General features: G+C 39.2%; 1 protein-coding gene across 10 annotated transcripts in view; it reads left to right on the plus strand.

Annotated features, from left to right (window-relative positions):
• dnah5 (dynein, axonemal, heavy chain 5) overlaps positions 1-16,037 on the plus strand; it is a 343,529-nt gene that overhangs the window by 126,878 nt on the left and 200,614 nt on the right. For 8 of the 10 annotated variants that reach the window (XM_069914173.1, XM_069914167.1, XM_069914169.1 and 5 more), the window contains exons 17-23: positions 3,555-3,700; positions 11,199-11,370; positions 11,605-11,877; positions 12,307-12,497; positions 12,592-12,691; positions 14,009-14,151; positions 15,610-15,811. In XM_069914173.1, the coding sequence (XP_069770274.1) occupies positions 3,555-3,700; positions 11,199-11,370; positions 11,605-11,877; positions 12,307-12,497; positions 12,592-12,691; positions 14,009-14,151; positions 15,610-15,811 (1,227 nt within the window). The remainder of the gene's footprint in view (positions 1-3,554; positions 3,701-11,198; positions 11,371-11,604; positions 11,878-12,306; positions 12,498-12,591; positions 12,692-14,008; positions 14,152-15,609; positions 15,812-16,037) is intronic. The other 2 variants (XM_069914166.1, XM_069914170.1) reach the window with 2 other exon arrangements.

Here is a 16,037-nt window from a genome sequence, read left to right on the forward strand (position 1 = left end):
CAGTGGGCCAAATCCTGCATAATGTTTGAACAAGCGCAGCACAGGTTCATCCATTTACACATTGACATAGTGAGGCCATTACTGCTTTCCTGTGGGGCAAGATACCTCTTGACCTTGGTTGACTGCTCCACGAAGTTGCCGGAGGCAGTCTTGCTGGCTGATACCACCACAGGGCACTCAATCAACACATGGTTATCCATATTCGGTGTCCAAGAGCACCTAACCTCGGACAGGGGGGGCACAATTCACCTCTGAGCTCTGGGCAGTGCCAGCTAATGTTTTGGGGCACAGCTCCACCACATCATGGCATATCACTCTCAGGCCAATGGGTTGGTGGAGCGCTTACACGGGGACCTCAAGGTAGCCTTGGTGGATGAACTGCTTTGGGACCTTTTGGGGACTTGTACCATGCCAAAGGAGTTCTTTAACACCTCGGCAGCAGAGATGGTCTTTGGCGTGCTTTTGATCATTCCCGGGGAGTTCCTGGCCCCTGATAAACACCGGAAGACCCCATGATAACCTTCGACAACTTGCGGCGAAAAGTGGGGTCCCTGGTCCCGTGGCTACCCCCACCACAAGGCCAGCTCAAACATAAGGTCCGCAGGGACTTAAACATGTCAGGATGTATTCAAGAGAAGGGGCGCACACCAGCCACCCCTACAATGACCCTACGAGGGGCCCTACAGGATTGTCAAGGACAATGGTTCCACCTACGTCCTTGACATTGGTAGTAAGGAGGAGACTTTTACTGTTGACCGCCTGAAATCAGAATATATGGACTGTAATGAGCTGGTCTCCACTCCTCCCCTGCAACGCAGGGGCAGAGCGCCAAAGGCTACCGACAAAGGCCCAGTCTTTGGTTCTGTGGGGTGGGGGAGCTATGTAGCAGCCCACATATGGAGATGAACCAGCCTGCAAAATGCTGATGAATATGGTGACCTTGCAAACCTGGGGGTTGTGTCAGGTGACTGCCACATGGCGGGAAGATGGGAAACTTTGACGGGAACACCGGCCAATCCCAGACTAGCGCTCTGATGATGTGGGGCCCTGATGTCAGCTCCTGGGGTCTATATAAGCACGATGGCCAGAGAAATAAACTAATCTCACTTTCCAAGGCTTTGGTATGTTTGTCATTCTTCTCCAAGCTTGTGTAGCACAAACACAACACAACACAACCACATTAATGGTTTGGATTCAAATATGGCAGGTTTCCTTCCATGTACAATGTCAGTGAACTGGATAGTGTTTTCTGAAATCTGACAGCTGGTCTACCAATTGAATCATTTCACCAATTTACCCAAAACTAAATTTCTAGAAATGAAAGACCTTTTGTCATGATAGAATATACACCTTGACCAATTCTGGACAACTCAGTATACCAATGACAATGGTGTTACATAGAACCATAGAACATTATAGCACAGAAACAGGCCTCTTTGGCCCTTCAGGTGTGTGCTACGCCAATTTTTTTTGCCTCGTCCCACTAACCTGCAATCAGTCCATAGCCTTCCATACCTCTCCCATCTACGTACCTGTCCTAATTCCTCTTAAATGTTAAAATTGAGCCTGCATTCACCACCTCAGCTGGCTGCTCATTCCACACCCCCACCACTCTATGTGAAGAAGTTGCCTCATGTTTCCTCTAAATGTTTCCCCCTTTTCTCTTCACGAATGTCCTCTGGTTTAGTATCTCACCTATCCTCAGTGGGGGAAAAAACCTATCTGCATTTCCTCTGTCTCTCCCCCCATAATTTTAAATACCTCTATCAAATCTCTGCTCCTTCTTCTACAGTCCAGGGAATAAAGTCCTAACCTTTCCCAGAAACTCAATTCCTGAAGTCCAGGCAACATCTCTGCATTTTTTCTATCTTATTGATATCTTTCCTGCAGTGAGGTGACCAAAACTGCACACAATACTCCAAATTTGGCCTCACCAATGTCTTAACATCCCAAGTCCTGTACTCAATATGTTGATTTATGCAAGCCAATGTGCCAAAAGCTCTGTTCACAACCCTATCCACCTGTGTCGCCACTTTCAGGCAATCATGTATTTGTATTTCCAGATTCCTCTGCTCTACTGCCCTCCTCAGTGCTTTACTATGCCTTTCTTGGTCTGTACTTCCAAAATGCAACACCTCACCCTTGTCTGCATTAATTCCATCTGATATTTTTCAGCCCATTATTCCTGCTGCTCCAGATACCTCTGCAAGCTTTGAAAACCTTCTTCACTGTCTGCTGTTACAGTTGCTTAATGGCTTTAAATCTTTGGCTGTATTTATGTCTGAGACTTAATATGTTTGATTGATATATTAATAGATTAATGATTACAGAACTATGATAGATTGGATATTTATTAATGGCAGCTTACATTTAAAAAATGTATATCATAAAATGTATATAAATTTAATAATTTAATTGTTTTATTCTGCATTTCTATTTATTTGTATATCAATCCCATTGTGAAATCTGTTTGAGTTTTTATTCGAGAACCACAAAAGCTGCAGATGCTGAAATCTTGAGCAAACAAAGAAAGGATTCAAACCTGATACATTGAGGTACCATTTCTACTCATGGATCCTGCCTGACCTGCTGATTGCCTCCAGCAATTATTTTGTTTGCTAGAGCTTTAATTTACTTGGTTCCCTCTGGAGAATGGTTATCCTAGTTCACGTGTTGGTTATTTTCCCAATAAGGGAACAGTAGCCTTGTACCTTGAAGCATTAGTTGCATATCTTTGTTTCGTAAGGACAGTACGGGACCTGCTGAATTTCTCCAGCACTCTTCAGATTTCAGATTTGTTGTCAGAGTATACACAACCCTGGGATTCTTTTTCCTGCGGACCAGGCAGAATTACCACTTATTATATTCAAATAAAAACTACACAAAGTACAGAGGTCAACAAATAGATAAATGTAAACAACTGCAATATAGAGAGGAAAAAAAAACAATCAATAAAGTGAAAAAGTAAGAGACCTTAATTGAGTCCCTGATTGAGTTTATTGTTGAGGAGTCTGATGGTGGAAGGGCTGCAGATGATCCTGAACTTGGTGGTGTGAGTTTTGTGGCATCTATACCTCTTTCTTGATGGTAGTAGAGAGAACAGAGCATGTGCTGGGTAGTGTAGATCCTTGATGATTGCTGCTGCTCTCTAATAGCAGTGTTCCCTGTAGATGTTTTTGATGGTAGGAAGGGGTTTGCCTGTGATGTCCTGGGCTGTGCCCACAACCTTTTGCAGGGCTATACGCTGAGAGGTATTGGTTTCCCCACACTAGATCATGATGCAGCTGGTCAGCACACTTTCCACCACTGCTTTTGTGTATTTATTTACAAGAAAAGTCTTTCCAGATCATCTGGCCATGTGAATTGAGTATAGAGCTGATGGTATCTCACCAAAGAAAGGCGTCAGTTGGTTATGCTCCTATTTTGTGTCAAATTGGAGAACCAGTAAAATTGTGGTATGCACCAAATTAATAGTAGTTGCTTTATTTAAAACACATAAACAGTCTTCTATCAAGAGCCACTTTCCTTTTTAATTTTGTGCACGATATCTGCAGAAGAACTTGAACTCCTGTTGAATCGTGTGAATGACCTGATAGAATTTCGCATTGATGCAGTACTTCAAGATATGAGTACAATACAGTTATGTAAACTACCTGAGGAAGATCCTATACCATGTGATGAATTTGTACAGGAAACTAAGGTATGTGAAAAACATTTATGAGCTATCTATATTCAAAATTAAAAAAAACTATTATATCATTATGAAACTTAATTATTTTTGGCTGCATATTTTTGGCTATTAGATGATTACATTTGGATATTCTATATTTTACCAGCAGCTTCAGTGACTTTTCTGCTGATGAATTGGTGATTTGCGTTAGGTAACTTGGTGACATTTCCGATACATAGCAGGCATCCCTTTCAGCTCATCCTAGAGAAACTGTATGGTTCATGACAAGAAAGTTTTTTTAAAAAAAAAGCTTATTATCATTCCTTTTAACATCTCCGTCCTGATAGCAGGCTGTCAGAGTTTGAAAATCCAATAGAAGCAAATTATTTATCAAAACTAGCTTCTCCAATGTTGCATTATAAAACATAAAATTTCAGTAGTTTTCAATATAAAATGAGGCTAAAAGTTAGACTATAATGAAGATTGTATCATTCGGTCACCATAGTACCTTGATTTTATCAACTCTGTCAAAATATTGTTGGTTTCAATTAATCGTTCCTTAGTATAGGGAGTTTTTAAATGTAAGTCATGGCAGATGCATAAATTTGAAATGAAAAGACAATGAGGAAGCATCTGTGGAGAAGAAACAGGCTTAAAATTTAAGATTGATCTCCTTTCATTCAAAGATCACCGATCTGAAACATTAAGTTGCCTGACCTTCTGCTGTTCTCTAGCCTTTTTTACTTGTAATGTTAGAGTGTGGAGATATGCTGTTTGGGGGCGAAAACATGTAAAATTAAACTTGCTATTAAAGTACATGATGAATAAGTTTACAACCTGAACTTCAGAATAGTCAGTGATTTATTGAAGGAAAAGGTCAAATTTGTCAGTGTGCGGGCTGCATTGGGCTGATAGCTGAAAGTTGTAAAGGGAACTGTATATTTGTGTTTAAGCACACTTTGGACTTTTGCTCATGCAAAGAGAATGGCAGAAGTTCAAGAAAAGATAAGCTCAGATACTGGTGAAAACGGTATTAACTTTGTTGCTGTGCATGTCATGGAATCACTAACCCTGTAGAAAAAGTGCAGCTAAATTATTCACTTCTGCTAAATTGTTTTTCATTGTAATATTTTAAATTATTTTGTATTTGTGTGTGTTTATTAAATATATTTGATTAATAATGTTAGGTATTTCTTGCAGAGACATTTCCCTCATTTTCTTTGAAAACACGGTTGACTAGGTCACTGCACATCTGGTTTTACATTGTTTAGCTTTCCATGTTCCAAAGATGCTGTATGGTAACTGTCATTCCAGACAGTTTATTTCCTTCTCTTTTTTTTTTGAAACTACTTTGAAAGGTATGCAAGTATATTAAATCATTGTACTATTAATATTCAGTTTGTTTTGAGATGAATCAATATATTTAAGGTTTACCAACTTAGAACATGGGTATGGCACAGGAACTGACCCTTTGGCTCATGATCCCTATTGAAACTAATTCCATCTGCCTGCTCATTGTCTATATCTTTCTGTTCATATGCATTTCTAAATGCCTTTTAATTATTGCTATTATTCCATCACCTTACTGCCATTATGTTTGAGGCACCTACCACTCTTAGTGTGAAAACAAAATTTGCCTCACCAAACTTTCTCCCTCTCTCCTTAAATTTGACATTTGGGCTCTAGACAAATGACTCTGGTAATTTTATATTCATAAATGACTATCTGATAGATCAGAAGCACTCTTCAGGAGGCAGGAATGGATATGTCAATAACTACTGTCCACAGAAGACTTCATGAACAGAAATACAGAGGCGACACTGAAAGATGAAAACCACTAGTTAGCAACAGAAAGGATGGCCAGATTACAGTTCTCAAAGAAGTATTTAAAAGAACCTGCAGAATTCCAGAAAAAAGTCTTGTGGACAAATGAGATCTAGATTAACCTGTATCAGTGATGGCAAGAGTAAAGTGTGGGGTCATAAAGGAACTGCCCAACACCTTTGCCATGGTTTGCATCTTGCAGAGCAGTTTCTGTATTTTTGTTCATGAAGTATTCTGAGGATGGTAGTTATTGACACATCCACACCTGCCTCCTGAAGAGCATTTCTGATCTGTCAATACGTTTGGGGATTATTCTTCATTATGATGAGAATTCTTCTGTCATCAACTGTGGAGGTCTTCCTTGGAGTAACCTTATCTGGTTATCCCTCTGACATTGCAGATAAAATAATCAAAATTTGTCCAGCTTCTCCTTGCAGCTAATATTCTCTCATCCAGTCAAAATCCTGATGACCCTCCACTCTACTCTCTCCAACATCACCAGATTCATCCTGTAAGGTGGAGACCAAAACTACACACAATAATCTACAGCTGCAGCATGGCTTCCAAATTATTATATTCAAAGACAAGTATGCCCATATACTTTCTTTGCTGACCGATCTGCTTGCAAGGAGCTATGAATTTGCACTCTAAGATTCCTTTGTACATCAATGTTCATCAGGATCCTGTCATTTACTGTACATTTGCACATTTGGCCTCCAAAACTGCAACACCTCGTGTGTCTGGATTAAACTCTATTTTCCATTTTTTCTGCCCATATTTCTAACTGATCTTCATCCGACTGTACCCTTTGACAACATTCACCAATTTTTGTAGAAACAAAATGTTGGAGATACTCAGCAGGTTAAACAGTGTGCTTTATATAGCAAAGAATTGGTTATGTATCTTTATCTTTGCTATATAAAGTACATTGACCACCGCCAGTGGGCTGATATCGCCTCAGACCGTGCATCTTGGTGCCTCACAGTTCGGCGGGCAGCAACCTCCTTTGAAGAAGACTGCAGAGCCTACCTCACTGACAAAAGACAAAGGAGGAAAAACCCAACACCCAACCCCAACCAACCAATTTTCCCTTGCAACCGCTGCAACCGTGTCTGCCTGTCCCACATCTGACTTGTCAGCCACAAACAAGCCTGCAGCTGATGTGGACATTACCCCTCCATAAATATTCGTCCGCGAAGCCAAGCCAAAGAAAGAAGAATAAAGTATAGTTTGACCTGCTGAGTTTCTCCAGCATTGTGTTTTTATTTTAACTGCAGTGTCTACAGACTTGTGTGTTTTACTTCCACCAATTTTTGTGTCATCTACAAACATAATAATCAGCCCACCTGTATTTTCAAACCAAATCATTTAGAAATATCACAATCAATGCAGGTCTGAGAACTGATTCCTATGGAACATCACTGGTCACATTCTGCCAGTCAGAATAATACCCTCCTGCTCAATCTCCTGGCTTCTATGACTGCCAGTGGTGAATTTAATTTGCCAACTCTCTGTGCTTCCCATGTTCTTTGATCTTCTGGATCAGAGAATTTTGTTGAATGCTTTACTGATGTCAATGCTTTACTTCCACAGCCCTTCTCTCATCAGTTATCCTCGCTGCTTTCTTAGAAATTTGTTTGTTAGTCATGATCTCTAAACAACACCATGCTGACTAACCCTCTAATATGTCCAGGCTTTTCCAGGTGTCATGAAATTCTATCCTTAAAAAACATCTCCACTAATTGCTTCAACACTAACGTAAGGACTCACTGGCCTATAATTTCCTGGTTTGCCCCTCCTGCCCTTCAAATCAAAGGAACAGCAGAGGCTATTCACCAGATCTCTTAGCCCTCACCTGTTGCTAAAGAGGATGCAAAGATCTCTTTCAAAGCCCTAGAAATATCCTCTCTTGTCTCACTCAATAATCTGGAATGGATACGATCAGGCATTGGGGACATCCACCTTAATACTCTTCAAAAGACCCCAAATCACCAAAGTGCCCGCGAATATCACCATGCTTCTCCCTGAAATTTCTACTTAAAACACTCTCCCTCCATGTTCTCCTCAGTGACTAACTGCCACTTCAACTGATCCATGAGGTCAGATAATCTGCATTTGGACATATCTCCTTCAGATATACAGTGACCTCCATAATGTTGGAGACAAGGACACTTTTATTCCTTTATTTGCCCCTGTTCTCCACAGTTTTAAATTTGTATTCAAACAATTCACATGCAATTAAAGTGCACATTCCAGATTTTATTCAAGGTTATTTATATACATTTTGGTTTGACCATGTAGAAATTACAGCACTTTTTACACATAGTCTCCTCATTTCAGAGCACCATAATATTTGGGGCATTTGGGTTCACAGGTGTTTGTGAGTACTCACGTATGTTTATTTGCTTCATTAATGCAGATATAACAGAGCTAGGGTCACTTCTAAGCTTTTGATCACCTTTGGAGTCTTCAGTTCCATTTTTCATCATGGTATGCCAATGAAAGTCAAATAAGCCATTATGAGGCTTAAATATAAGAATAACACAGTAAGAGACATCACACAAACCTAAGGATCACTACAATCAACAGTTTGGAGCATAATTAAAAAGAAAGAGCGTACTGGTGAACTCAGTTATTGTAAAGGGACTGGTTTTCCAAGGAAGACCTGGACTGCTGATAGAAAAATTCTCATCAAAATGAAGAAAAATCCACTAATGTCTGTCTGACAGATTAGAAACACTCTTCAGGAGGCAGGAATGGATGTGCCAATAACTACTGTCCACAGAGGACTTCATGAACAGAAATACAGAGGTGACACTGAAAGATGAAAACCACTAGTTAGCAACAGAAAGGATGGCCAGATTACAGTTTTCTAAGAAGTATTTAAAAGAATCTGCAGAAAAATTCCAGAAAAAGGTCTTGAGATCTGGATTAACCTGTCTCAGTGTGATGGCAAGAGTAAAGTGTGTCGTCGTAAAGTTACTGCCCAGCATCTTTGCCATGGTTTGCATCTTGCAGAGCAGTTTCTGTATTTCTGTTCATGAAGTAGTCATTGACACATCCACACCTGCCTCCTGAAGAGCGTTTCTGATCTGTCAATACATTTGGGGATTATTCTTCATTATGATGAGATTTCTTCTGTCATCAACAGTGGAGGTCTTCCTTGGAATACCAGCCGCCTTGTGATTACTGAACTCACCAGTATGCTCTTTCTTTTTAATGATGTTCAACACAGTTGATTTTTGTTATCCTAAAGTTTGAGCGATGTCTCTTACTGTTCTTGTTTTACAGCCTCATAATGACTATTGACTCTCATTGACCCCACTCTGATCTCATGTTGAAAAATGTCAACTGCAGACTCCAAAAGGTGATCAAAAGCTTAGAAGCAAGCATAGCTCTTAGATACCTGCACCAATGAAGAAACCCCTGAGAGCCAAATATCCCAAACATAATGGCACCATGAATTGAGGGGACTATGTAAAAAGTGCTGTAATTTCTACATGGTCAAAGCAAAATGTATAAAAATAACCTTAAAATCTGGAATGTGCACTTTAATTACAAATTGTTTGATTACAAATTTAAATCTGTGGAGCACGGACAAATAAAGGAAAAAAAAAGTGTCTTTGTCCCAAACATTATGGAGAGCACTGTAGATGTCAGGGTCACTTGGAATACCCCCTAACCTCCCACATCTCAAAGGATGAGCAAACTATTCCAGTGCCTGCCATTACTGCCTCCTTTAATAACCTATGCACTAGGGAAATCTTTATTGATGCTCATTTTCCTCACAGAAGCTTGCACTTTGACCTCATTAGCAGCACTCAGATATCAGAACTGTTTTTCAAAAAAAATTGTTGCTCTCATAGAGTCTACCTCACTTTTATTTGATTCCAGACCTCTAGGTAACAAAACAGAACTTGAATTTTGTATTCCGGCAAACTTTATGAAAAAATACCCTGTTGGGTGATAAATTGCTCTGTTTCTTGAGTCTGAGTCTATGCCCCAAGACCTATTTTAACAACATATTAAGATTATTAGATGATGCTGTAAAATATTTCAGATCAATAACTCTTCATTAGAACTGAAAAAGTGAGAGAATAAGCAGGCTTATTTTGAACTCCTGGTTAATGAATGTGCGGAGTTGGAGAAAAAAAACAAGAGGACATTGGAATTATGAGAAGCAAAATACAGCTGTTCCCAGAAATCTGAACCAGAAACTGCTGGAAAGATAGCAAATGGATAGAAAATCAGTTAATATTACAGGTTAAACATTTGTCAGAACTAGAACAGGGAAGTTCGTTTCACGTTGCAGAGAAGATGGGGGAGGAGTGCATTGGACAAAGGGAGTATCTATGATAAATGGGTCAGAGAGGTTGTGGATATTTTGGTTCTATGGTTTTCCAATCTGGTAACCTCCCAGAATTCAGGACATTTTGAAAAATTTCAAACAACAAACAAGTGTGATGAGTTGTAGTCGAGAGGGAAATAAAGACTGAGACAGACAGCTGTGGTGAAACCATTATAATATATTTGCCATATGTAAATAACATGACCTTTTCTTGTTGACCCTGCTCTCACTGTCCAGCTCATGACTCCTCCCCCTTTCTTTCCCATAAAGGCTGTCATGCCACAAGCCAGGCCCCCAGTTTGAGTCTGGGTCAATGTGAGCAACCAACACAGGGATGCTGTCCGTCGCTTGTAAATAAAAGCCTTCAGTCTCAGCAACTTCAGTCTTTGTGTAATTGATTGTGCATCAATGGCTAACTGAAAAATGGTTAGTTCTGATGTAGACAGAGTAAGCAAGCAAAACCAAGGGGATAATTGTGGACTTCAGGAGGAAGTCAGGAGAACACAATCAAGTCCTCATTGATGGCTCATTGGTGGAGAGAGAAAAAAACTGCAAATTCCTGGGTGCCAACATCTGTCCTGGAACTTCCATGTTGATGCAATCACAAAGTAAGCTCTCCAATGGCTATACTTTGTTAGGTGTTTGAGGAAATTAGGTATGTCACAGAAGGCTCTTGAAAACTTCTACAGGTGTACCGTGGAGAGCATCCTACCTAGATGCATCATTGTCTGGTACAAAGGTGCCAACGCTTAGGACAAGAAAAATCTCCAGAGGGTTCTTAACTCGTCTGCGATATCATGGACCCCAGACTTTACTCCATCAAGGACACCTACAAGAGGCAATGTCTTGAGAAAGCAGCCTCTATCCTCAAGGACTCCCACCATCCAAGCCATGTTCTCTTTGCTCTGCTACCATTGGGAAAAAGGTACAGGAGCCTAAAGACGAGCACTCAGTGGCACAAAGTCAGCTTCTTTCCCACTGCCTGAATGATCAATGAACCAAAGACACATTGCCTTATTTTAACTTTTCGTGAACATTTTTTTTATTGTTGTAAGGTGGTTTATTTAACGTTTGCCCTGTGATGCTGCCACAAAATAATGAATTTCGTGACTTGTTCCTAATAATAAATTCTGATTCTGAGTTATTGGAAGTAAAACACAAAAGTCTGCAGACACTGTAGTTGAAGTTATTGGAAGATGAAAAACAAAGTATAGAGCTTGGATCATGGATTTTCTGTTGATTTTTGAGAATGCAGGAAATATCCAGCAGCAAATTCTGTGCTCTAATACAATGAGCACTAGATTCCCAATTAAGTGCCTTTTACACTTGAGTAATATTATTATTTTTTTTTGTCAGGATCTATGTATGAAAGCTGCACAAGTGCTGCACAATAAAAGCTCTTTAGTTGAGGAAGCAACTAATGAACTTATCAACATGTTACTAGACATGGAATCTCTGAGTAAAGAAGAGAAGCAAAAATTCCAACGGAGCAGTAGAAATGAAGAACAAAAAGAAAGTGATAATAAAGGTAAAAAGTAAAATAACAACACAATTAAAACTTGGGAGCAAATTCTTTACAAATTAAAGACTGGCAAAAAAGCCTTGCTTTTTAGGGATGAACTGTGCAGAGATGGCAAAAGAGTTAATATTTATAATAATGTTAACAAGGTTTATTGTAATAAATATTTAAAATCCGATATTTTCCTCCATTAACAAAGCATGAAATAAACGATATTCTTTTTGATATTTGGCTAATCAATAGGAAAAAAGAAACAACAATATCTCTCAAATATCTTTCCAGCTGAAGAAAGAAACTGTGAGACAAGTTCTCTATCTCAGGATGCAAGGCGGCAGATGAGGAGTGGTCTCTCATCAAGAAAGAAAAGGAAAGACTTGGAGTTACTGGAGGAAGCAGCACAGGAACTACTGTGCTATTTCAGCCACCAAAATGTTGATGCGCTGCTGAAGGTCACCCGCAACACTCTAGAAATGATTCGCAAACGCATTCATTCATCTTCATTTCTTTATTTCATAGGTATGAGTCAGTGCAGTGCAAGCATCACACAATGGGTAATATAAATAGGACACTGCTGAGTCAGTAGGTGGTTGCAAAATAATACTGAGTGCTAGCAAGTTTTTTAATATGTGCTGAAGTATTTCTGCAGAGCAATGATTACCAACATAGTGAATTGGGTGATTTTAAAAAAAAATGTGGAATTTCAATAAAAATAATATGTGATGCAAAAGTGAGATTTTTATAATGTATCTCCTAATTTGCCAATTAGAAATTAATGTGAAATCATCTCAGTAACTTTGCTTTCTTCACTCTGTGTCCAACAGCAATGTTGCATTGCAATGGTAAAAATAAAATAAAATTCCTTTTAATGGAGTTTTTATAATCTTAGAGAAGGACTGGTTCTCTTTAACAGTTCACCCTTTAACTGTGTTTTCATTTTTCTTACAGAAAAGGACCATTATAATAAACAGAAACAGTTAAGCCACCCCATCTTCAGAACTAATATCACATTGTCAATTCCTCACATAACCATGATACCTTCACAAGATGAAGTACAACAAGCTCTGAATAAAACAGTGGAGTATATTGTCAGTGTCTCAAGAGCAGTTGGCCAATGGAATAAGGAAAGGATTCCCAAGGTTTATTGATTATTAATAATTGTATCTTCTCATTGAGTATTTTATAATTATTTTATAATTTTCTATTAATGATTGCCTCTTCTTACATGTATAGAGAAAAATGAATGAAAGAAAGATTCGATCTGTGAGGCATGGAAGCAGGGAGAGTGATTGGGAAGATGGAGTTCTAGAAGCTGCAGTCGGAAGTATTTTTGGTAAGATTACAATACCACAAATTATTGCAAAGTGCATGCAATTAGAAGCATGGAGTTAGCTTTCTCCTGTACATTTCTGAATCATATGATCATTCACTTTCACCTTTGAAGTGTTGTTTGGTAAGCATTGGAAACTATCGTCTTCTATGAAGCACAAATATTTAAAGTGAAAAATCAAAGTTGTCGCCTAGTCGGTGGCATATCCTTAAGTTACAGGATCAGTACAGATGGCATGATAATTGGTATTCATTGAATAAAAGGTTTTGATACATTAATGCATTTGTCCACATTCTTCTAAGCTAATTATTTTCACCAGCTTGGCTGCAATCTGGATACAAAATTAGCTTGGTGGTAGGAGGGGGGTGGGGGTGGTTGTTTTTTTCACATTGGAGACCTGTGACCAGTGGTGTGCCACAGGGATTTATGTTGGTTCCTCTGCAATTAGTCAAATACATTTATTATTTGGGTGACAATGTAGGTGGATTAGGAAGTGAATGACACCAAAATTGTGGCATTGTGGTTCGAAAAGAGGTTATCTAAGTTTAGAACAGATGAAACCAAGGCAAGGCTTAGACAACTAATTGCAGGATCCTGGGGAGTGTTGTTAAACAGACCCCTTGACCTACAAGTGTATAGTTCCCTGAAAATGTAAACACAGATAGACAGTGGTGCAGAAGGCATATGGCACTGGCTGAAGCTTTGAAGATCAGATATGTTGCAGTGAACAAAATATTGATAAGGAGTTTTGTATGCCATTCTGGTCAACACACAGTGGGAACTACTTGATTAAGCTAAAAAGGATGCACAAGAATTTTATCAGGATTGGCGAGCTTGAGTTATCAAAGATTGTGTTGGCTCATTTTTTTTTCCCCTATAAAGAAGGAAGCTGAGAAGTAACATGATAGAACTGAGTGATGGAGATAAGCAGCAAATTTTTCCTATGGTAGGGATGTCTAAAACTAGAGGGTAATCTTGAGTTGTACATTTTCACACTGTGTAATTGGTATCAGAAATGAGCTGCCAGAGATGGTGGCAGTGGTAGCAGGAACAGTTACAAGGTATCTTGGCAGGTACTTGACAGAGCAGGACATGAAGAATGTGAAATTAAGTAAGATCAATATGATGGTCAAGTTATTCATGGGAAAAGGGGATTCCTAACATGCAGCAATTATTGAACATAACTTATATTGTGATTACTGGAACCCATATCCTGTAAGTATATAACCATGGCAGTTGTTTTCCTGAGTTATGTAAAATTTACAAAGGGAGCTGCTTCCAACACCGCATTCCATCTTAACCCATTGTCTTCTCCTTTAGATAGCAGCAATTCTGATATTTCTGCAAGTGTGAACTTGTGTATTCCTGTGCAACCAAAGAACTACTACAAATGTGTTGCTGAGAACAAAGAAATCATTAAGCTTGGATCTGTGCTGAGCACAGCTATTAATTCAACAAAAAAGGTAACAACTGGCCGAAGTAAATAACTTTTAAAATTTCCATTGCATAATGTGTGTGTACAGCCCCTTTCACACTTGCGTCCCACTTAATTGGCCATTCAGTGTCCTGGCATAGCAATGGGGGTTTGGCATTTCACACTTGACCATTCCTAACTGGAACCCCTGAACGCTTTCATACTTGCAAGGAGTCATCCATGGGGTTCAGACTGTTCTACCTTCTACCAGTGATGTCATGACATTTCGAGCAATGGTGGACCTGCCCTAAATCCTAATCAATGTATTTTACATTTGAACAAAATTAATCATGCCTAATTATAACATAATTAAGCTTTATGCACAGTACAGTATGAGCCCTTCAGCCCCTGTTCTTGTGCTGACCTATATAAACCTTTATGAGGGACTGTGGGAAAGTGCTAGCAATAAATAGCAATAGCGGACAATTTTTAAAGAGAGTGGGAAAGTTGGTAGCGCTGTAGTGCATATTTTATACAGTGTGGAAAAATTTGAAGCTCGTGCACAATTTATAGTGTTGGAAAGTTGGTAGTACTATCATGTACAATTTATACAGCATGGGAAAGTTGGTATACTATTGCATACAATTTATAAATACCATGGAAAAAAGTGATGACGAACCTGTCCTCCCAGAATTCCATACAGCTGTATGCCCGGCTGCATGCAAGGAGCATTCATGGAGGGGTTTCTCTGTTGCATGGCATTCAGGGAAGTCAGGACTGCCATTGCTTTTTCCCACGGTCTTTATAAATTAAATGCTATAGTACTACCAATTTTCTCATGCTGTTTAAAAATTGACCACTATTGCTATTTATTTCTTCTCTTTCTCCCACTGCAAAGTTTATACCTCTATTTTAATCTTTTCTTCCTTCACGTTCCTGCACTCACGCAAAAACTTGGATAATTTCAATCCCACAATGCAATTACCTGTTTCACACTTGCCTGATTGCAACGCTGGTGTCTGCAGATGTCGGTTTCCAGGCTGTCAATTCCCGGCGTGAGCTGATGTCATCTGACATCATTGTTGAGAAGAGTTTGCTTTCACACTAGATACTTTAAAGGCTGATTGGTGGTTAATTCCTGGGATCATGTCCAAGTGTGAAAGAGGCTTCTGAGTGTGTAAAGGTGTGTGTATGAGTGTGTGTATTTGCTTGTTTATGTGCATGTGTGCATATGTGATTTTGTATTTGTGTCTGTATGGCTGAGTGCGTTGGTGCAGTTGGCTGTGTGTATGTTTGTGCGTGTATGTGTGCATATGTATATATTTGTGTGTGTGTATTAAATGTGTGTATGTATATGTGCATGTGTGCCTGTGTACATTTCTGGGTGTGTATTTAAAAAAAAATCTAAATTAACAAGCAAATAGATCTCTAACTTACTGTGATCATTATCTTAAGCTAATAATATGAATAATCTCAATGTTACTTGCATCTCTTCCCTTTCCTTCAGGAGGTCCTTACTGCTCTCGAACAATTTGCGTGTTACCACCACATCTGGCAGAGAGAGAGGGAACAGGCAATTCGAAATTTTATAAAAGGAAGTCCTCTGCTGTCTGAATTTGAGACACAGATACTTTACTATCGGGATTTGGAAGCAAAAATCAGTTCTGAGCCAGAATATATTTGTGTTGGTGCATTGGCTCTTTACACTGGTAAAGTTGTACACAAAGTTTAAAAATCTATTGAATTGTAATAAATATAATGTTTTTTAAAAGGAAATGTGCTTTGAATGAAAGGAGGAAAAACCCAACACCCAACCCCAACCAACCAATTTTCCCCTGCAACCGCTGCAATCGTGTCTGCCTGTCCCGCATCGGACTTGTCAGCCACAAACGAGCCTGCAGCTGACGTGGACTTTTTACCCCCTCCATAAATCTT

Source organism: Narcine bancroftii, chromosome 1 (genome assembly GCF_036971445.1).
Source record: "Narcine bancroftii isolate sNarBan1 chromosome 1, sNarBan1.hap1, whole genome shotgun sequence".
Taxonomy (NCBI): domain Eukaryota; kingdom Metazoa; phylum Chordata; class Chondrichthyes; order Torpediniformes; family Narcinidae; genus Narcine; species Narcine bancroftii.